The 23572-nt window shown below is 45.7% G+C and overlaps 1 protein-coding gene across 8 annotated transcripts in view; it reads left to right on the top strand.

The window, feature by feature from the left end:
* The window catches only part of UBR5 (ubiquitin protein ligase E3 component n-recognin 5), a 1605594-nt gene that overhangs the window by 199771 nt on the left and 1382251 nt on the right, over positions 1-23572 (top strand). For all 8 annotated transcript variants that reach the window (XM_069220579.1, XM_069220580.1, XM_069220578.1 and 5 more), the window contains 3 exons: positions 12992-13108; positions 13188-13298; positions 13609-13763. In XM_069220579.1, the coding sequence (XP_069076680.1) occupies positions 12992-13108; positions 13188-13298; positions 13609-13763 (383 nt within the window). The remainder of the gene's footprint in view (positions 1-12991; positions 13109-13187; positions 13299-13608; positions 13764-23572) is intronic.

Here is a 23572-nt window from a genome sequence, read left to right as displayed (position 1 = left end):
GCTTCCTAATGAAAGCCAAGCACCTGTAGCCCTGGAGGATGTCCGTCCTTGTATGTGGCAGAATTCTTGCAGAGTCTGGAGAAACAGTGTTGCAACAGGAGCCTTCCTACTAGGAGACTTGTTGAGTTCCAGCAAAGACCAGCAGCAGCTCCAGAAGCCAGGAGCAGATTATGTCTTGCGGAGAGTTCTTTGTAGAGTCTTGCTTGATGAATCTGCAGACCCACCCGCAACGGAGCGCTTAAGTAACTCTAAAAGGGGGTTGGTCACTCTCTGCAGTGACCCTCCTATCTTAGGGGTCACGGTCGTCATCCACCTGGCCTAACCAGTCCGATGCTTCCCGGGGCCTCTGCACACCTTTTTTTCAAGGTGGCAGAATCAAGTGGACATCTAGCAGAGCTTTGTGCACCTCCCTAGGGGAGGAGCTGGACAAGGGAGTGGTCACTCCCCTGACCTTTGTGTAGTTTTGCGCCAGAGTGGGAACCAGGGGTTCCTGAAGTGGTGCAAACCGTATTATGCAAGGAGGGCACCAAATGTGCTCTTCAAAGCAGTCTGGTGGTGCTCAGAGGCCATCCCACCCAAACCCTTAGACACCTAATACACGGGGGATGTGGTCAAACCTCTCCCTTGCAGGAAATCCTGGCTCACCAGAAGGAGGGCAGAAGAGTGTCTAGGGTCAGCAGCAGCATGGACTGGCAGCTAGACCTCGTATGGCCGCACAAGCAGAACTGGGGTATCCCCCAGAGTACATGATATCATGCAACTAACACTGGAGGCAATGTTGCTGCATGATTCTAACATGTTTGATACCAAACATGCCTAGGTTCAGAGTACCAATTACGTAGTTGGACCTCTCGTGTTGACCAGTGTCCACAGCACACCTTAAGATGACTTCCCCGCACTTAGACTCCAGGAAATGGGCCTGGGTTCTGTAGGTGCACCCTGCTTATGCAAGGATACCCTTACACTTAGATGTCATAAGTCACCCGTCTGGTAGGCCCTTCATCCCAAAGGCAGGGTGCATCTCTCTAAGTGCAGTAGTCCGATTTGGTGGTGAAAGGGTGCTTGCACCATTTCACACAGGCTGCAGTGGCAGGCCTGCAGTCAGTTTGCACAGGCTCCCATGGGTGGCATGACACATGCTGCAGCCCATGGGGGACCCCTGGTGTACCAGTGCCCTGGGTACCTAAGTACCATATACTAGGGACTTAAATAAGTGCACCAGTATGCCAATTGTGGGTGTAAAATGTTACCAAGCAGCCAAATTTAGGGAAGAGAGTGCTGGCACTAGGGCCCTGGTTAGTAGGATCCCAGTGCACTACAGTCCAAAACGTACTGACACCATGCAAAAAAGTGGGGAGGGGGTACTACAACTAGAACACAGCTTACTACATCCCCCCCCTTCTCAACTCCCACCCCTCTACTCTCATCTCACATCCTCTCTACCTACCCTTCCCATATTCCCCAAACACACCCCTACTCCCACCCTCAAACATATTGGACTTCCAGAAAACCTCTTGCTTGGCAAGGCTAGGGGATGGAGACTACCCAAATGCTTGATGTCATGTCTGACATCCAGGTAGTATTGAAGTATAACCTCCCACTCATCATAAAATAACACCAAAGAGATTTGACCCCATCTTTCCAGCTTAAATGTGAGTAATTTAACAAAAACACCTGTGATGATATAATAAAAATCAAGTGCATTCAGTGTCCAAGAAACTCATGGCTTGTTTGGTTTTAGAAAATATTACAAAGGACCCCTTCCACCTGATTTTAGAGAGGATCCCCCTGTAAATGAGACTGGAATGGATGCAGCTGTGAACGGGCCTGCATTTCTCACATCCTAGATGTTGTCTCCCAGGCCAGGCCCTGGAAAAGTAGAAGCCGTCTGGTACAGAGAATGTGCTATGTTCCCTAGCAATCAAAAGCATTCATTATTTGACTTTATAGTCCCTAAAATAGATAATACGTGGCCTTATACAGCTCAGATGAAACCCTGGGTACATGTGAGATCAAAAGTAGTTAATCTGAAGTTTATTCAAAGTCTCGTTAGCCGGTCAGCACATGAATGGAATTAGCAATCCATTTGATTAAAGTAGTCTCTGAGCGGTCAGTACCGCCTGTGGTCTGAGCCCTCTGGTGCTCCTACAGTCAGCAAGTTTGATCTCTGAGAGTAGTTCTGCAAATCCTCGCATTTACAGTTGAGAGATATAATTTGCTCATTCATCCCTTCTTGCTTGCGCTCCTACTGGGCAGAATGTGTTTCCAGCCTGTGTATCTTGGTTTCATTAACTTTTTGTGTCAGCAAATACCACAAATTGTTGTTCGATAGATGGCACCTTTAGCACCAGATTCTCAAATGTGTCTACTTGCGCTACTTGGCTGTTTTTAGCTGCACATATTTCTTTCAAAATAGTCTTCAACATAGATTTCGTAGTTATTGAAATTGAAGAACATGTAGAATTTCCAAGTGAAAGGGGTCCGCATAGTGGCCAGGGTTGTGCTCTTATCCTGAACGGACGGCCTCTGACCTGCTTCTCTCCTCAGATACCATTTGAGGAAAGGCTGGTTGGGTTGATTAACTTTGTCTCTTGCCTCAGGAAACACTGATTGTATTGCATAGGTAGCATAGCTTAGCGAAGTGTTGGAGTTTGACTTAGCATCTGACACTGGCACAGCCGAATTGCCTTTTCATGAACCTTGGCCTTAGGATATAAAGAGCTCTGAGTATGTAGCTTGGAGTTCCTTACCTCTTCAAAAGTGACTTAGAAGGTTCGGGAGACTGCGTCATGACAGGAGAATGTTAGTTCTTCTGCCTCTTCCAGTATTGCGAGGTTCATGCAAGGCTACTGTCTCAAAATTACCCGGCTCAGATACTGGCAGTAACTTCTTTTCCCCTTCCAACAATAGTCTTTAATGAGCAATGCAAAGGCTGTATTGGTCTTTTATTCATAGATATGCAGACTACTGTGCTTGAGTAGTCTGTTTAATCCTTGTCATTAGCAGTGTTTGCTATAGGGGACTTAGCTGCAGCGTCTACCACTCCTGTTGTTGCCACAGCTAAGTTGATTGGGAACAGTGTTAAAACTGATTTAGTGACCCTTGAGAAGTGGGCTGAGAGCACTTAAGCGCTGGAATTTCAGACACAGTTCCATCCCTTCGATAGCAAAAGTGGAGAAGTTATTAAATGATCGTCAGTCCCCCAGAGGTTGGCATTGCAAGGAAATCAGGAGTGCTTGAGTCAACTGTTGTTCAGAGCAGTGATATCTGCATCAAGCTCATTAGTCGTTTTGGGCAAAGTCACCATGGCCCTCAAAGTTCTAGGAACTACGTTGGCTGATGTGATTGTAGGGCTTATTACTTCTGAAGAGCAAAACTGTTTGCAGTTAATCTGATTAATGCCCTCCTGCTCAGCCTTGAGGGGTCATTCAGGTGGGTGGACAGTCACATTAAAATGTATAGTGTCCATGGAGGGTATTTCCAGCATCTCCTGTGCACCCACTGGAGCTTGTGACAGCCCCCCAGGACTAATTATGTGCCTTTCCTGCCGCTCCTGCTGCTACTCAGTTAAGTTTACATGAGTCTAATTTGAGAGTGCCAGGATTTCAGGAATTGCAGCCCTAGACTTGATGCCACCCATTGCGTTACTTCAAGTAAAATTTTTATGTATCGTGGTATCTCAGCAAAATTATTACACATGCAGTCAGCACTCGAAGCAGGAAATTGTTAAAATTGCATAAACTCTCAAATGAATGTTGTAGCTCCTCAATAATGAGGGTATGCCTCTCCACCTGCTTCAACCTCGAACATTAGTTGTGCCCCCACAAGATAGTCAGTGCCAGCACAACAAGTAGCTAAGAAGCTCAGTGACTAAATACCTTTGGACCCTGTAGCCTCTGTGAAATGGTTAGACAGCAATAAGGAAAGAAGGTATCAAAGCCTCTGGCCAGATTTGCAGTTGCAAGCAGGCAGCTCAACACTTCAGGAACAAATAAGTGCATTGAACTTTAGACTATAGACATTGTTTATCTGTATCCTTAGATAATTCAAGATTATTTGGATATGTAGAATATATTACTTAAAAATGCTACCTAAGAACTCACTGCCTCTTGCTGCTCAAAAGAACAATGAGCCTTCGTAGAATTTATCGTTGGCCTGTCTTCATCCACACGGGTAGAAGAACTGTGTAAAGCGGAGTATTGCAGAAGGGACTTCAGAGCTCAGTTCTGCTGTCTCGTGGTGCTACTTTGCCTGTAAAGTAATGGCTGGCTTCGGGTGAGAAGTCGTTCAGGAAACCCACTGCCCCCCCCCACCCCTCAATAAATCTTTAATTGAGGTAGAGCAGAGTGTGTGGGTGGGGGAGAGGGAGGCTCGAGGGGCTGGGGAGCTCAGTTCTGCTTTCTCGTAATGCTGCTGTGCTTCAGGCAGGCTTTTGCATGAGAGGCGTTATCCTACCACCTTCTACAGAAATGGAGGCAATGTTCATTGTGTAGAGCAGAGTATTGCGGAAGGGATTAGAGAGCTCAAACCTGCTCTCTCGTGATGTTGCTAAGCCCTGTGTGCTTCGGTGTGAGGGAGCTCAGGAGTGTTGTGGATGGGCTGGTAAACTCAGTCCTGCTCTCTCATATTACCGTTGTGCTTTGGGCTGACTTAAGGGTAAGCAGCAGTCTCCTGTGAGCGAGAAAGCAAACCTGCACGCCAATTGCTGCTGTTAACTGCTGCTGCTCTTTCCGGCTCCTCAGATCTTCAAAGTGGCTCCTTCAGACCCACTCACTGTGCAGCTGCTATGGCAAATGGTGAGCAGTGGGCGATAAGCGGCCCCACAAACTCCAACACGCCGCTGTTACTGGTTGGAGGTTGGGTGGTAGGACTCCGACATCGGCCAGGGAGGTGTGGTCGTCCAGGACATGTGGGCAGTGATACTCTTACAAGAGCTACGGAGCAGCCGATGCAGCGCTCAACCTGCTAGCCACCATATTACTACAACCACCAGGACTCTCTATGGTGGTTCTAAATACTGTCTGATGTATTTTGTTGTGTGGTATTCTCTGGGAGCATTCAGGCACAGTGGGACAGTATGGGATGTGCTTCTGTATGCCAATGATCACTCCGTGGATTCCTGTTCAGACCTGCTAACCTTGGAAAAATTTCCAGTGTGATCCTTCACCTGATTCACTGGAACGGGCATAGCAGCGTGCACAGGGATGCTTTGAGAGTTGAAACATGACAGGTTTGTTCTGAGAATTACCAGGTAGTTTGGTTGTTTTGTTTACTTATACTGTGCTTTAAAATATTACATTATAAACATGTAAGTATATACATTAGCTGCTATGCAGTGTTCCCTGTGCTAGCCACTTCTGGTCTTGTAAATAGCGACAGTTCTATTCTCTGCCCAACCCCAGCCTAGGCTTTCATATCAGAGTTGCTGCTTTTCTATAATAGAAAGGAACGCTCCATTAATGCATTTTTGGCATGAGACATGCCTAGCACAAAAATATATATTGTCAATAATTACTGGTGCAAAATGAACATGTCCAGATCCTGCTTTGAGAAATGTTCCCTAATATATGACTTAGTTGCTGACTGGGCTTTATGAAGTAATTCATTGGATGGTTCCCAGCAATAGCATAAAGCACTCAAATCTGGGTAGGTACATTTAACAGATAGTATTGGACAGTGTCCCATCAAGTTTTAACGATACCCAAGTCACTTTAATTTTTGCTAACAATGCTAAACACTTCCAAGTTCTGCATTTGAATGAGGTATTAAAAGTATCAACTTTGCATGTTAAAAAGCTGTTTGAATCGCTTTTTGATACTTCTGCCAGTTAGTCATACGCCGCAAGTGGTATAAAATATCCATCCGATGATGCCACCTGCAATCTCATCATTCTTAAGTGCCTTAGTGAATGCAGATTGTCCTTTTTCCTCATTGGCAATGCTTTGATAATCTCAGAACTCATCAAAAAGCTGCATGACCTCTTCTTCTGAAAATCTGAGAAGGCTGGAAAATCTTATTACAAAGTACCCAACATTTGACCAAGCAGCATTAAAACGGTGTGTAACATTAACCCATTTTGCATTGACAATTAGAGAATTATTAGGTGGAAAATTCTTCTCAATATATTGAAGACTAGACCAAAAGTACTGTTGTGCTGCCTTAAAAACGTGCTTATACTTTGCTTCTGAGATGTCTCCATCCTTGAATAGTTAAAGCAGAATAGTTTTTGTAGACAACCCTAGGAAAACATCTTCTGGTGACCTTGTAGATGTTTTTGTCATTTAAAACATTGTACCGCAGAGGAGTTGTCTTGGATCTCTCTGATAGTATGATACGCTGTTCCAGCTTCTTGCCAAGATCTGGCGTGGCTTTGTGTAATATATGGATGCGTGGTTCTTGTCGCTACAAAAGTGTTGAAACACATGAAAATTGGTAGTGCTGAGAAATGAAACAGTAGGTCGACCTTGTTAAAGGATCTTCATACATTTTGTTTTGAAGATGCTGAAATCTTACATCACAGAAATCCTGACTCCGAAAGTAAGACATTAAACCCTTATGTTTTGTTGTTGCCCTTTCAACACAGCATGCCAGTGACAGCCATCTAGTTGTTATATGCGTTAATACTTTTGCGTACTCCAATTCGCAAAATTCCATAGTCTAGTATTACTCCTTTTCTTTAAGGATTTTTTTTTTTTTTTAAAAAGGTCTCATCATATCCTCTACTTTGTACCCAGTAACATTGCCTTCAAAAGGTGACCGGGACATCCAGACATACATACTGTTGCACTCCTTTGCAAACCTGGTAGCCATTGATTTTTTTTTTTTTTTTTTTTTTTTTTTTACAACCAATATTAGTAGCTGTGTAATCCACTCAGAGACACCGTTTTTGAATGGTATCTGCTCATGCTGAAACATGACTTCAATGCAGCAAATATGGGTTCAGCAGTTGCACCACATACTCCAGATATCAGGCACATATTGTAAAAAAGGTTTGTGACAACTTGCTCTTTTCACATCAAATACATTCAAAACCACAAGATTCATTTTCTGTACATCGGTGTCATTGGATCCATCAATCCTCATGCTAAAGGGTCATGTCTACACAAAGCTATTGAATATTTTTTACATTCTGGTCCCATGGTGCCATTCAAAATACAAGTTGTTTCTGTCTATGCTGATATATACTTTTCTGCAGTTGCTGAATCTGGTAAGGTTGATTAAATTAAGGGCCAATATGGTCTGCAGTTGAAAGTGGTAAATTAAGCTGCATCAAAAATTGTGCAACTTGTACTTCAGCCAGAAGTACTTCTTAATCTAGTTCATTGGCAGCTGCACTCTCACCAAATTGCAGTGTTTGCTGTGATTTCATTGCATTTACTTGCTTCCTGTGACCCTCCGTATGACAGTGCATCTGAATGTCTCTGATTGCTTGATGTTCACATTTCATTATTTTCAAGTAAACAAGCCACTTAAATGAAAACTGTTCATTATTCACTCAACAGACAGAGTACTCTTTACCCCATGCTGGTTGAAACTTTGTTTTGTATTTTGCTGCACCATCCAACCTCCTTGTCCTAATAGCTTGACCACTTCCTTCCTGGTTACTCTTTCTATTTTTTGGCATAGGACAACTATCTTCACATTCATTTCAGAGTTGGACAAATGTCCTTCTGTAGTACTCTCTGCTACCAACAGTTTGTGCCAAACTGCAATAAAGTTATAGGTGACGATCCAATAGTCATCCTTTCTTTAAAGCCCTTATTGGTCTAATGACCTCTAAACACTCTGACTATATCGAATAAAATACATTTACAAAAATAATCTTGTTTTTTCTACATTGACTTTGTTGGTGGGATTTGGATTGATGGGGCATAAAAATGAGCATTATGTAACCCATGATGTAGCACTTGAAAATCTTTTTTTTTAAATACGTAATATGACTCTCTTTCTGCGTGTAGTTCTCATTTGTGAGGTCTCCCTGATTTCCAACTCTTGAACAGGCAGTGAGGGACGGGACTAATGGACGTCTGTGACAAATCAGACTCAAATATAGCTTCACATCTTAACATTTTACTGTGGGTGCTGGAAAGCTAGGAATCTCAAATGTGTTAGCCTTATGAAAGTATTCTCTCAAGGTAGAGATTTTTTTAATTGTGTCTTATTCTAATTACTACGTTTTCAAAACAAAGCTACAAATAAGAATGAAGATGAGCAGATCACTGAAACCACCCACTGTAAGGAAATGCCTCCTTGGCATGGTTACCCCCTGACTTTTTGCCTTTGCTGATGCTAAGTTATGAAATGAAAGTGTGCTGGGACCATGCTAACCAGGCCCCAGCACCAGTGTTATTTCCCTAAACTGTGCCTTTGTCTCCACAATTGGCACAACCCTGGCACTCAGATAAGTCCCTTGTAACTGGTACCCCTGGTACCAAGAGCCCTGATGCCAGGGAAGGTCTCTAAGGGCTGCAGCATGTCTTATGCCACCCTAGGGACCCCTCACTCAGCGCGTACACACTGCTTACCAGCTTGTGTGTGCTGGTGGGGAGAAAATGACTAAGTCTACATGGCACTCCCCTAAGGGTGCCATGCCAACCTCACACTGCCTGTGGCATAGGTAAGTCACCCCTCTAGCAGGCCTTACAGCCCTAAGGCAGGGTGCACTATACCACAGGTGAGGGCATATGTGCATGAGCACTATGCCCCTACAGTGTCTAAGCAACATCTTAGGCATTGTAAGTGCAGGGTAACCATTAGAGTATATGGTCTGGGAGTCTGTCAAACACGAACTCCACAGCACCATAATGGCTACACTGAAAACTGGGAAGTTTGGTATCAAACTTCTCAGCACAATAAATGCACACTGATGCCAGTGTGCAATGTATTGTAAAATACACCCAGAGGGCATCTTAGAGATGTCCCCTGAACACATACCCGACTTCCAGTGTGGGCTTACTAGTTTTTGCCAGCCTGCCACACACCAGACATGTTGCTGGCTGCATGGGGAGAATGCCTTTGTCACTCTTCGGCCAGGAACAAAGCCCATACTGGGTGGAGGTGCTTCTCACCTCCCCCTGCAGGAACTGTAACACCTGGCTGTGAGCCTCAAAGGCTCACCCCCTTTGTTACAGCGCCACAGGGCATCCCAGCTAGTGGAGATGCCCACCCCTCCGGCCACTACCCCCACCTTTGGTGGCAAGGCTGGAGGAGATAATGAGGAAAACAAGGAGGAGTCACCCCCCAGTCAGGACAGCCCATAAGGTGTCCTGAGGTGACTTGCTTTTAGAAATCCTCCATCTTGTACAAGGAGGATTACCCCAATAAGATTAGGGATGTGCCCCCCTCCCCACAGGGAGGAGGCACAAAGAGGGTGTAGCCACCCTCAAGGACAGTAGCCATTGGCTACTGCCCTCCCAGACCTAAACACCCCTAAAATCTGTATTTAGGGGCTCCCAGAACCGAGGAAGATAGATTCCTGCAACCTAAAGAAGGACTGCTGACCTGCAGCCCTGCAGTGAAGACGGAGACGACAACTGATTTGGCCCCAGCCCCACCGGCCTTTCTCCCTACTTCGACGAAAACTGTACCAGCGACGCATCCAACAGGGACCAGTGACCTCTGAAGCCTCAGAGGACTGCCATGCATCTAAAGGACCAAGAAGCTCCTGAGAACAGCGGCCCTGTTCAAGAAACTGCAACTTTCTGCAACAAAGAAGCAACTTTAAAGACCCCACGTTTCCCGCCAGAAGCGTGAGACTTTCCACTCTGCACCCGACGCCCCCGGCTCGACCTGTGGAAAACACTACAGGGAGGACTCCCCGGTGCCTACGAGCCCGTGAGTAGCCAGAGTTGACTCCCAGATTTGCAGGGGAAATGCATACAAACATATAGGTTGTTTAATTTATATGGGCTTATTAAGAGAAATGTCAAAGTATGTGATGTGAGTAAAACCATGGAAAGAAACCATCAATGAAGATAACCAGTACTGGTAGAAAACATATATTTATTAAGTCAGCCAGAATACAAATTGGCTCAGACATCAGGCTGAAGCCGCCAATCTCCTCTGTGCATACCTATATTGCTTGGCCTCTGTGGTTTATAGTACTGGTTTGCCTAATCCCTGCCACGACTACGGCACCCGTCCGACTCCTCATGCTAGTTTCAGATCAGTCTGTGCTGATCCCTCCTGCTTCAGTTCCAGCATGAAAGGATCCAGGGGTGATTGGTTGAGATGGAAAGCTCAATCTCTTATGGAAGACGAGAGCTGCAGAATGCAACACTTCTTACAAATGCTAGTAATGGCAAACTATGCATTAAGTCCGTTTCTGATTCAGATCCTATTGAAATATGACATAGATCACAGCGGTGAGGATCAGTTTACCCCTTGGTCTGAGGTGGCCAACCTTTTCTCATTAGTAATAGCTTGTGGTCTAGTCACATCACTTGAACTGGAGATGGAATTTCCTTCTGGCTGTTCCCCATAGAGGATTCATCCTCCATGCAAGTACCAGCAAAGTTGTTGCGGTATTAGACTTAAGTCTAATACCTCAGCAGCTTTTGGGGGGTGGGGAATAGATACAAAAAACAACTTTCTTACTGAAGTTCTTCAGCCAGCAACATCAACTGCAGAACTTCTGCTATACGGCTTCGGGGAGAAACTTAAGTTTAGCCTCACATGAACAGATTTATGACATAGAGGTACTGAACAGCTCCTGGATTCCTTTCTTTTCTGTTCTCTTCTGTCTGCTGAAAAGCTTGATGGTGAAACCTTTTTCAGGAGCATTTCCTACCATTCCTGCAAATAGAGAATTTAGGGCCAGATGCATCAAAGGGTTTTACCCATTCAGTGTCTATGGGAAAATGTTTTCATACATATGACCCTTTATGGCTAAAAGCTTAAGGTAAGACTGTTGTTTCGGTCAATGGTATGACCTTGAAATCTCTCACTGCCACCTGTTTCTTGGGAAGGTAAATTTGCACTCTTGGACACGCTCAATTTGCCATTACCTGATCACCTTAAAGATAATTTTTCAGAGCTGACCAGGACTCTACAGAAGTTTTATAAAGGCAGGCCTGAATAATGTGGATTGCATTGCGCAGGCCATGGTCTCATCGTCCTTTTTGCATCACAGTGCATGGTTATGATTGTCTTGGTTTTCTACTGGCGTGCAGGTGATACTAATGGATTTGCCTTCTGATGTAAAAACTTTGAGGACAAGGCTGACTAAGCCTTGTAACATTTCCAAACTAGCAGGAGAACTGCACGTTCCCATGGTCTCAGTCGCCACAGAAAAACTAAAAGCAGTTTCATAAGTTTTGTGGGTTCTTGTGGCTTCATCTTCCACTGATGCCTGTCTGTTTAGCCCCAACAGCAGCAGCCTCCAGAATCCCTTTTGTAAGAAGTATAGAGCAAAGGAGGTGTCTCTTGAAGCTGGTAATCTCCTTCTCCTCCACTGCACCATCAGGGAAGCAACTTTAGTGCCCTTGTTGGAGGGCCGGCGGGAGGGTGGGTGTCCTCCTTTATGCAGGCCTAGACGGCCTTAACTTCACATCAATGAGCTTTACAAATTGTAGGAAGGAGTTGCACCTTTCCCTACTAGCAGCCCCCCTCCCTCCCTGGACACCCACCTCCATAGAATGCCATCTCTGTGTCCTGCCCAAGAAGTGTCTGTTTTGCTACACAAAGGAGCAGTGGAGTAGGTGCAACTTCCAGTACTTCCTGGATCCCAAGAAAACCGGTGGTATTCTTCTGATCCTCAACCCCTGGTCCTTCAAGCTTTTCCTCCACAAGGAGAAGTTCGAAATGCTGTCCTTTGCTCATGTTGGTTTAACACTGGAGATTGGATGGTGTCACTATACTTGCAGGATGTATATTTCAACACAGTGATCTTGCAGTCATGTACTTGAATTTCATATTAGGGTTAACTCTCTGCATGTTTGCGGTCCTCTCATTTGATCTGATCTCAGCACCTTGGCTATTCACAAAGGTGATGACAGTGGTGGCGGCCCATCTCTGGTCATATGGAATCTCAGGACACCCAGGTGGCCTCTATGCTTCCTGAGATGTCACAGTGGTGTTGCTTCGGACACCAATGTGGAGCTGGTGCTCTCTTCCAGCGTAGAATATCTATTAAACGTTTTAGCTCTAGTCCGGGACATTGAAGAAGTGGGGAATGAGCAGGTAGCTAGGGCATCTACCAGAAAGATTGTTAACCAAGGTAATTAACTTTTCTTATTTGTAGTGTTGTTATTGACACATGAAAAAAAGTAACTTTTCATAAAAAATAATTTAAATTCCAGGCTGTAGATGGCTAGCTGGTTATAGCATGTGATTTTATAAAGATTCAAAAACCAACTCAATAAGTAACCTAACTCCCTGCAGCACGAAAGTGCTTTTTGTTACTTGTTGGCAGCACTAACCAAAACAGTATGCAAAGTGAGGAGCCATATTGTCTAGAGAATTTGCCTTTCGGTTGACTGACACTGTGCTCTATTTACATGTGATCCTGTATTCTGCAAGCTTAAATACCCAAATCACTCATTGGTATTGGATCGAATCTCCTACCATATCTGGGAGAGCGAAGAGTGGCTGCGTGCAGACAGATATGTAATGCATTGTTTGATCTGCAGTGCATACACAGCTGTAAAATGAGCATTGTCATAGATGGAAGTTATATTGAAGTACTTCTAGTTTTGAGCTCTGCTTCTAAACGTCGTAAATGTGCTTGGTGTGGCTTGAAGGACACACTACTCGCAGCTTTTCTGTGATTCACTGGCCATGCCTTTTTTCCTTCTTGTTTGTCCTACAAAAGATATTGAGTGTTGATTTAAAGTAAAAAGGTAAACATGTTCTTAGCTTTGCATGCTCACTTCTAGTTCAGAAGAAAATATTGTAGTAAAATGCAGCGTTTTCCAATAATCATAAACAATAAAAAAAATTACTTTAAGAACGTTGTCAGAGTATTGACTTTTTAGCTCTTCCCGATTTACAGGATGGGACGAAATTTATTTCCATGGGAGCCCTTTACTCTGAACTGGTGGCGGTGAGCAGTAAAGGAGAACTTTATCAGTGGAAGTGGGTTGAATCAGAGCCTTATAGGAATACACAAGTAAGTAGTTTAGTTTGTCCATACATGTAATTAGTCTGAACAAAACTTGTTTTACAATGTTTTTTGTTTTTTGTTTAAGAATCTCTCTTTGCATCATCCAAGAGCTACATTTTTGGGGTTAACCAATGAAAAGATAGTCTTGCTGTCTGCAAATAGTATCAGAGCTACTGTGGCCACAGAATCTAACAAGGTAAGAATTATTTATGGTCTATTAATATGTATTTGGTTCTGTCAAGAATTGGAAGGGAATTGTTTTTTTTTAAAGCTGATCTCACATTTAATACCCATATGCAACCTTACTAGGATAGGTTGCAAATTAATGGTTTAAATATTATATAACTGCACAATGACTTTGTTTTTAGTTTGTATCTCTTGGAATTACAAGGAGCATGCAGATGCTATGTAATGATTGGGTGTTCTGTCTGCTTAATTGTGTTATGAAGTTATGTTGATAACATTACTTTTGAAAAAAATTGCATAAATGTATTTATTTTCTTAAGGTTGCTACGTGGGTCGATGAAACGTTAAGCTCAGTAGCTTCTAAATTGGAACATGCTGCTCAGACTTTCTCAGAGCTTCAGGGAGAAAGAATAGTTTCATTGCACTGTTGTGCCCTTTATACCTGTGCTCAGCTCGAGAATAATCTTTATTGGTGGTAAGTTCTTTTGACAATGGTTTTGATGGTGTGTAAAGTAAAAAATATAATTGTTCATTCTTATGTAAGTATACTTGCTGAAAATAAATATTTTAAACTCTGTACTATGATCTATTTTCAGTGACCATTGCAGTCAAATTTCCAAATTAATTGTTGCCTGTTTCAGCATAATCAACATTTTGTATGACTTGCATGAATGTATGCTGGAACAACAAATGCTGGAACCACGCATACCTGAACAACGGGGTCGGAACAACGTCCACGCTGTTACCACAAATGCTTTTGTGACGCATGGTTTTACAACAATTTTTCATTGTAAAAGTATGCCTAGTAAAGGCATTTGTGGGAACGGCATGGTTGGTTCTAACTTGCAACCCCCCCCACCCACCTGCCCTAAGGCCCAGAGGTACCCCACCCCTAATGCTACAACTACCCAGACCCCCACCCCCAAAAACAAAAGTACCCGCCTCCTGCCCACCCAAAAAGCAAACTTCCACGAGCCTACCACCCCCAAAAATCAAACCACCCCGATCCTCCCACCCCCAAAAATCAAACCACCCCGATCCTCCCACCCCCAAAAAACAAACTACGTGATCCTCCCACACCAAAAATCAAACTCTCCCAATCCTCCCAACCTCAAAAACCAAACTCCCCTGATCCTCCCAACCCCAAAAACCAAACTACCCGATCCTCCCAACCCCAAAAACCAAACTACCCGATCCTCCCACCCCCAAAAACCAAACTACCTGCCCCCTACCCCTCAAAAACCTAACTACCCCACCAACCAAACTACCCGATCCTCCCACCCCAAAAAATCAAACTACCCGCCCCCTACCCCGCAAAAACCTAACTACCCCACCAACCAAACGACCCCGATCCTCCCTCCCCCCAAAAACCAAACGACCCCGATCCTCCCTCCCCCCAAAAACCAAACGACCCCCGATCCTCCCGCCCCCCAAAAACCAAACGACCCCGATCCTCCCGCCCCCAAAAAACCAAACGACCCCGACCCTCCCACCCCCAAAAAACCAAACGACCCCGATCCTCCCAACCCCAAAAATCGAACTACCAGATCTTCCCACTCCTAGAAACCAAACTACCGATACTCCCATCCCCAGAAACCAAACTATCCCGATTCCCCCACCCCCAAAAACAAACTACCCTGACCCCCCCACCCCACCTCCAAAAACCTTACTACTGCAATCCCCCTCCAACCAAACTACCCCGACCTCCCCAGCCCCCAAAAACTTAACTACCCTGACTCTCGACCCTCAAAAACAAAAGTACCCCACCCCCAAAAACCTAACTACCCTGACCCTCCACCCTCAAAAACAAAAGTACTGCGACTCCCCACCCCAAAAACCAAACTACCCCGATCCCTCCCCCAGCCCCAAGGACCAAACTACCCTGTTCTCTTCCAGGGGATCCTCATCAATAGTCATAAACACTGAATATTCCTGCCCACATGCGGGGACAGTGGAGCATATACCAACACACATGTATATGTATGAAATATCTATGAAAAATAACATTTTAGAGGACAATTTCAACACATAAATAATATATACATGTGTAAACAGCAATGCAGTCTATGTTGAGAAACAGCCTAAAAATGCTTTCTTTATTTGGAGTTTTTTTGTTTTGTTTTTTTAAAACATAAATTCAAATCTTCAATTAAAGGTAAAAACTTTCTGTAGACAAAGCAGAAGGCATAGAAAGTATAAACAATCCATCTTAAAAGAGAAAAACTACATTGAAAATAACAGAGCATTATTAGCCAATAGACTGCATGCAGGTTAACACAGCAGAACCAAACAAAATTGGCAAAGTGCCTTTAAGACCCTGAGCACCTCCAGTATCCCACCATGCCCTAGGGGTGAGAGTGAGGTAACGGTTGGTTCACATTTAGGTCATTTCTTTTTTCCGGCTTGTTCTGTGAGGATCCTGGAGCATTGAGCTCTAATTCTTCTGGTTATTTGACCAGACAAATTACCAAGACTGTGTTTTTCTCTGTTTTATTCTACGTTTCTACAGTTCTCCTGAGTGAGAGGCAACTTTTTTCTCACAAAAATGCCTTCATTTTTGTGTGAAATGTCCCTCTTATGGGGAGAAGGCCCAGTCAGATCCACACTCTGTGTGCATAGTATGTTTGCCTCAGTCACTCTCTTGACACCTGCAGACACTGCAAGAATCTGTCTAAAAGGACTCAAGGACAGAGCGAGGATTCGATTACATGGTCTTCATGAAAGGGAGAAAGTTTACAAGGAATGTACACAACGGCGAGCTAGATCGACGTCGGCAGGTAGGAAGGTTCCTGTCTGTTCACCGTCAACGTCATCCCTGCCATCGTCACATCACCGGGTGTCAAAGAGCACACCACCGTCGACGGCAACACAAGTGATGTCGAAAGAAAAGACGTCAAAGCCTTTACCCCCTCATCGGAGTAGTTCCCAGGCGACGGTTGCACACCGATCGACGTCGAGCAGGTACATCAGTACTCGCACGAAGTCAAAGACTACACATCATCTGAGGACGTCGGGGCATCCGCCGTCAAAGCCGACCTCAAGAACTAGGTCAAGGTCCCTGCATCGTACGACATTGAGACAATTCGAGGCACATTCCTGCTGCGGCTCACTGCTCGTTGAAGCATGCGGCATAGAGGGCTGAGAAAACTGGAAGGTCTCGCTTGACTGCAGAAACCCATGGATCCCTGTTGACGGCAACACAACTTTGATCGACGTCAAGACAGCCTTCTCCTGTAACATATGTCTCGCAAAGGGCTTCTCTGCATACCAGCCCCATCAAAGATCACCTATAAATCCTGAGTCTGGCCTTCTGCATGTAAGGTGTTGTAAAGAAGCTTTGTGGATGGATTCTTCAAGGGCATCTAGAGCTTCATCAACACATATATCACCTATAAATCTGTCTCCAAGGTGGCTCGAAAGTCTGAATAAAACTCCGGCTTTGCCAGATTTTCAATACTCTAGACTCTACTCACCATCGGCTTCTTTGCCTCGTACGCCCTCACCAACAACTCTATCTGAACGCGCAAGACCTGCTGCTGACCAGCCCACTCTTAGACGTCAATGCAGCCAAACAAGGGCATCCACAAGAAGTAGGTCATGATCCAGGAAAAGTTCTAGATCTAGATCCTCTATATCACGGCAAAGGCGGTGGAGATCTCCCTCATGGTCTACCGCATCTGAGTCCTCCATAAGAGACTACTCACCTACCTTGACTAACTCCCCTACCTTGACTAATTTGCCTCCAGCAAGAGTATTGCCTATTGACAACATTACCACCTTCAATGAGGTTTTGGTCAGAGGGGAAAACTGAACATAGAAATTCCAGAGCTGACTACGTCATCGTCCGTGATCTTTGAGACCCTGCATCAACGTGCCTCTTCTAGGCAATTACTGCCTCTGGTTTTTTGCAACCGGCTATGGACACGTTTCTTACTCCGGCTAGCCTTCATTCTGCTCCGGCTCGGATACTAAAGAAATATAAAGCCCAAGACCAGGATCCTTTGTTCCTTAGTCGATCCTCCTCCGGATTCTGTCTGCTGCCCGGAAGACTCATTCTGTGGCATAGACATCTACAGTTCTTCTAGACAAGGAGAATAAACATTTGGACTCATTGGGCTGGAAAATGTGTGGCACTTCAGCAGCATGCTTGAAGGTCTCCAGTGCTTCTGCGAAGGTACGACCGTTCCTTGTGGCACTCCCTGAACAGACTAGTTGACAAATTGCCTAGATAAGATAGGCAAGATTTTCAGGAGATCCCGCAAGAGGGGAGTTTAGTATCCAATCAAGTGATTAGTGCTGCTGCAGACGGCGGAAATTTGGCGACTCATGGCTATGCACATGGCATTTGTGCAAGGAGGTCTTCATGGTTGCGCCTCAGGATTGAGGCAAGAGGCACAGCACAGAATCTTGAACCTTCCGTTCAGTGGAACCTCATTATTTGGATCACACACTGACGATGAGATGGCGAGGATGAAATCAGGGGTAGACACTATGAAGGCAGTGGGCCTGGATAGGCAAAGAGAATATAGAAGTAGGTACAGGCCTTATGACAAGCGCCCTTTTCAGCAGAGGGTTTAAGCCCCTCACTGGTCCCAGAGGCCACAACAGAAGCAGGGGCAGCCTTTCTTTCTTCAAAACTGCAAGAAACCTCGCTCCAAGTAGACCACATCAATCTTCTCCCAAGGCAGCGGGAAAACAATGAGGACTCGCTTCCCCTAACCCTGTCCACCACTCCAGTGGGGGGGGGGAATAATTACCAATTACGCTCACGAGTGGCACACCGTTACAAAAGACAAATGGGTGCTAAACATTGTAGAGATTGGTTACTCTCTTCGGTTCAAATCTCCTCCACCTTCTCCAATGCCAACGAGGTCAGCGCCTGCTCATTACTAGATACTGCGAAAAGAAGTTTGCATCCTGGTGCAGAAAAGAGCGATAGAAACGGTTACATTCGCTCAGCGGGGAAAAGGAGTGTATTCCCAATATTTTCTGGTGAAGAAGAAAGGCCAAGAAGGGGTCTTCAAACCCATTCTAGATCTGAGACATCTGATCAAATAAATCCGAAAAGAAAAATTCAGAATGCTGGCTCTTCATCAGATTTTCCCTCAGCTACATCGAGGAGACCGGATGTGCTCCATAGATGTACAGGATGCGTACTTTCACATTCCAATTATACCCAAACATCGTAAATTTCTTTGGCTCGTAGTTGCATCTCAACACTACCAGTTCAAAGTGCTGCCCTTCGGACTAAAATCAGCCCCTCGGACATTGTCCAAATGTGTGGCAACGATAGCGGCACACTTGAGAAAACAGAAAACTTTATTTAACCATACCTAGACAACTGGCTGCTCAAAGCTACCACCGCAGAGCAGGCTGTAAACCATCTCACCCTGGTTCTGAGCACGTTCAGCTCTCTGGGTTTGCAGGTCAGTTTCCAGAAGTCTACTCTCAGGCCAACTCAGACCCTTCATTATCTGGGGGCAATAGTAGATACCAAACTAGAAAGAGTGTATCCTTCAGAGGAACGACTCCTCAATAATAAAGAAGTGTTCACACTCTTCTCTGCACTCTCAGACCTAGGGTCCGTCAGGTAGCATTTCTGTTTGGCTCCCTGGCCTCCTGCATTTTCATTGTCCCGAACGCCAGGCTACATATGAGGCCTCTTCAAGAGGCTCTAGAGGATCAGTGGAATCAACACACAGCCCAATGGGAGGACAGACTAGCTCTTTCAACTGGGGCTCTAATATCATTACAATGGTGGATGCGCGGACATAACCTGTTGGTGGGGGCTCCTTTTCACCAGTCCCCTCCTTCAGACACCCTGGTAACGGATGCATCACTACAGGGTTGGGGAGCGCACCTGGGCCCCCTCCAAGCTCAGGGCCTATTGCCCAGCAAGGAACAGAGTTACCTTATCAACCTACTGGAACTGAGAGCGGTTCACCTTGCTCTCAAATCGTTTGCCCCATCGATCAAAGGAAAATCCCTTCTGGTCCAGACGGACAATACAACTTGATGTATTATCTAAACAAGCAAGGGGGCACGAGATCCCGTTCCCTGTCTTGGGAATCTCAAACCATCTGGCACTGGCTAATAGTGAGGGGAAAGCAAAACTCAGAAGTAGATTTCCGAAACCGAAGTCTAATAGACTCCCACGACTGGGTCCTTCACGACGAGGTCGTAGCAGACCTCTTCCAACGGTGGGGTCAGCCTCAGTTAGACCTATTTGCAGATAGCGTCAACAAAAAATGCCCAGACTTCGCATCCAGGTTCTACCGTCCGGGGACGCAAGGGAATGACCTGTTGATAGACTGGTCAGGGATATTTCTACATCCCAACCTTCCCTCACTGAGCTTGACAGAGTGGCTCCTGAATTCTTGCAATATGGACATCTAGGGCTCTCGCAGGAATGTATGAATATTTTAAAGGAGTCTAAAAGACCTTCTACGCAACGCTCCTACGCGTTCAATTAAAAATGGTTCTACATGTGGTGCTGGCAGCACGATCACAATCCTATTTTGGCCCAGGAGGAGAGGTTATCTTGCCTTACCTGTTACATCTTGCGAGGTCGATTAAGGTACATTTATCTGCCATTACAGCTTATCGTAAATCACCCTCTCAGAGATCCTTCTTTGCTATGCCAGTAGTTAAATATTTCTTACAGGGCTTGAAGAAAGTTTTTCCACCAATTCAGAAACCCTCACCTCCATGGGAATGGAATGTGGTCTTGTCTAGACTCATGGCCTCCCCTTTCGAACCCATCCACAAAGCTTCTTTCCAACACCTTACGTGGAAGACAGCTTTTCTAGTAGCTATTAACTCTGCTAGAAGGGTCAGCAAAATTCAGACTCTATGTTCGAGGGAACCCTTCACGTTTTTCCACGATAAGAGTGGTTCTGAGGACACATCCATTGTTGCTGCCGAAGGTGGTGTCGGACTTCCACATTAATCAGACGATATCCCTTCCAACGTTTTTCCCTAAACCTGTTACTCCGGTGGAGAAAGCTTTGCACTCCCTGGACCTTAAGACTGTGCTCAAATTGTACCTTGATAAGACTAGGTCAATCAGACAGTCTGATCGTCTGTTTAACTATGGACATATGAGGACAGGGGAGGCTGCTTCAAAACAGACTATTTCTAGACAGATAGTTTCATGTATTCTGACTACTTATCAATTGGATAACAAACAATTATTAGCTGGGCCTAAAGCTCACTCAACGAGAGGGAAAGCAGTGACTGCAGCCCTTAAGAATGTACCTATCTCCGAGATTTGCAAAGCTGCCACATGGAGATCTGTACATACTTTTACCAGGCACTACTGTATCGATTCAAATGCCAAAACAGACACTGAAGTGGGTCAAGCTTCTCTAAGAAATTTATTAGCATAGCATATGTTTTTTTTCCTGCGCTTCTATCATTCCGTCCACAGAGGTTTGGGATGGGCTTGTGTAAGGAAATGCCTCCTTGGCATGGTTGCCCCCTGACTTTTTGCCTTTGCTGATGCTATGTTTACAATTGAAAGTGTGCTGAGGCCTGCTAACCAGGCCCCAGCACCAGTGTTCTTTCCCTAACCTGTACTTTTGTATCCACAATTGGCAGACCCTGGCATCCAGATAAGTCCCTTGTAACTGGTACTCCTAGTACCAAGGGCCCTGATGCCAAGGAAGGTCTCTAAGGGCTGCAGCATGTCTTATGCCACCCTGGAGACCTCTCACTCAGCACAGACACACTGCTTGCCAGCTTGTGTGTGCTAGTGAGAACAAAACGAGTAAGTCGACATGGCACTCCCCTCAGGGTGCCATGCCAGCCTCTCACTGCCTATGCAAGTATAGGTCAGTCACCCCTCTAGCAGGCCTTACAGCCCTAAGGTAGGGTGCACTATACCATAGGTGAGGGTACCAATGCATGAGCATGGTACCCCTACAGTGTCTAAACAAAACCTTAGACATTGTAAGTGCAGGGTAGCCATAAGAGTATATGGTCTGGGAGTTTGTCAAACACGAACTCCACAGCACCATAATGGCTACACTGAAAACTGGGAAGTTTGGTATCAAACTTCTCAGCACAATAAATGCACACTGATGCCAGTGTACATTTTATTGCAAAATACACCCCAGAGGGCACCTTAGAGGTGCCCCCTGAAACTTAACCGACTGTCTGTGTAGGCTGACTAGTTCCAGCAGCCTGCCACACTAGAGACATGTTGCTGGCCCCATGGGGAGAGTGCCTTTGTCACTCTGAGGCCAGTAACAAAGCCTGCACTGGGTGGAGATGCTAACACCTCCCCCAGGCAGGAGCTGTAACACCTGGCGGTGAGCCTCAAAGGCTCACCCCTTTGTCACAGCCCAGCAGGGCACTCCAGCTTAGTGGAGTTGCCCGCCCCCTCCGGCCACGGCCCCCACTTTTGGCGGCAAGGCTGGAGGGAACAAAGAAAGCAACAAGGAGGAGTCACTGGCCAGTCAGGACAGCCCCTAAGGTGTCCTGAGCTGAAGTGACTCTAACTTTTAGAAATCCTCCATCTTGCAGATGGAGGATTCCCCCAATAGGGTTAGGATTGTGACCCCCTCCCCTTGGGAGGAGGCACAAAGAGGGTGTACCCACCCTCAGGGCTAGTAGCCATTGGCTACTAACCCCCCAGACCTAAACACGCCCTTAAATTTAGTATTTAAGGGCTACCCTTAACCCTAGAAAATTAGATTCCTGCAACAACAAGAAGGACTGCCCAGCTGAAAACCCCTGCAGAGGAAGACCAGAAGACAACAACTGCCTTGGCTCCAGAAACTCACCGGCCTGTCTCCTGCCTTCCAAAGAACTCTGCTCCAGCGACGCCTTCCAAAGGGACCAGCGACCTCTGAATCCTCTGAGGACTGCCCTGCTTCGACGACGACAAGAAACTCCCGAGGACAGCGGACCTGCTCCAAAAAGACTGCAACTTTGTTTCAAGAAGCAGCTTTAAAGAACCCTGCAATCTCCCCGCAAGAAGCGTGAGACTTGCAACACTGCACCCGGCGACCCCGACTCGGCTGGTGGAGAACCAACACCTCAGGGAGGACCCCCGGACTACTCTACGACTGTGAGTACCAAAACCTGTCTCCCCTGAGCCCCCACAGCGCCGCCTGCAGAGGGAATCCCGAGGCTTCCCCTGACCGCGACTCTCTGAAACCTAAGTCCCGACGCCTGGAAAAGACCCTGCACCCGCAGCCCCCAGGACCTGAAGGACCGGACTTTCACTGCAGAAGTGACCCCCAGGAGTCCCTCTCCCTTGCCCAAGTGGAGGTTTCCCCGAGGAAGCCCCCCCTTGCCTGCCTGCAGCGCTGAAGAGATCACTTGATCTCTCATTGACTTCCATTGCGAACCCGACGCTTGTCCTAACACTGCACCCGGCCGCCCCCGCGCCGCTGAGGGTGAAATTTCTGTGTGGGCTTGTCCCCCCCCCGGTGCCCTACAAAACCCCCCTGGTCTGCCCTCCGAAGACGCGGGTACTTACCTGCTGGCAGACTGGAACCGGGGCACCCCCTTCTCTCCATTCTAGCCTATGCGTTTTGGGCACCACTTTGAACTCTGCACCTGACCGGCCCTGAGCTGCTGGTGTGGTAACTTTGGGGTTGCTCTGAACCCCCAACGGTGGGCTACCTTGGACCAAGAACTGAACCCTGTAAGTGTCTTACTTACCTGGTAAAACTAACAAAAACTTACCTCCCCCAGGAACTGTGAAAATTGCACTGTGTCCACTTTTGAAATAGCTATTTGTGAATAACTTGAAAAGTATACATGCAATTGAAATAATTCAAAGTTCCTAATGTACTTACCTGCAATACCTTTCAAACAAGATATTACATGTTAAATTTGAACCTGTGGTTCTCAAAATAAACTAAGAAAATATATTTTTCTATAACAAAACCTATTGGCTGGATTTGTCTCAGAGTGTGTGTACCTCATTTATTGTCTGTGTATGTACAACAAATGCTTAACACTACTTCTTGGATAAGCCTACTGCTCGACCACACTACCACAAAATAGAGCATTAGTATTATCTATTTTTACCACTATTTTACCTCTAAGGGGAACCCTTGGACTCTGTGCATGCTATTCCTTACTTTGAAATAGCACATACAGAGCCAACTTCCTACATTGGTGGATCAGCGGTGGGGTACAAGACTTTGCATTTGCTGGACTACTCAGCCAATACCTGATCACACGACAAATTCCAAAATTGTCATTAGAAATAGATTTTTGCAATTTGAAAAGTTTTCTAAATTCTTAAAAGACCTGCTAGGGCCTTGT

Source organism: Pleurodeles waltl, chromosome 2_2 (genome assembly GCF_031143425.1).
Source record: "Pleurodeles waltl isolate 20211129_DDA chromosome 2_2, aPleWal1.hap1.20221129, whole genome shotgun sequence".
Lineage (NCBI taxonomy): Eukaryota > Metazoa > Chordata > Amphibia > Caudata > Salamandridae > Pleurodeles > Pleurodeles waltl.
The sequence above is the reverse complement of the archived record's forward strand: the minus strand, read 5'-3'. Positions and strand labels throughout refer to the sequence as shown.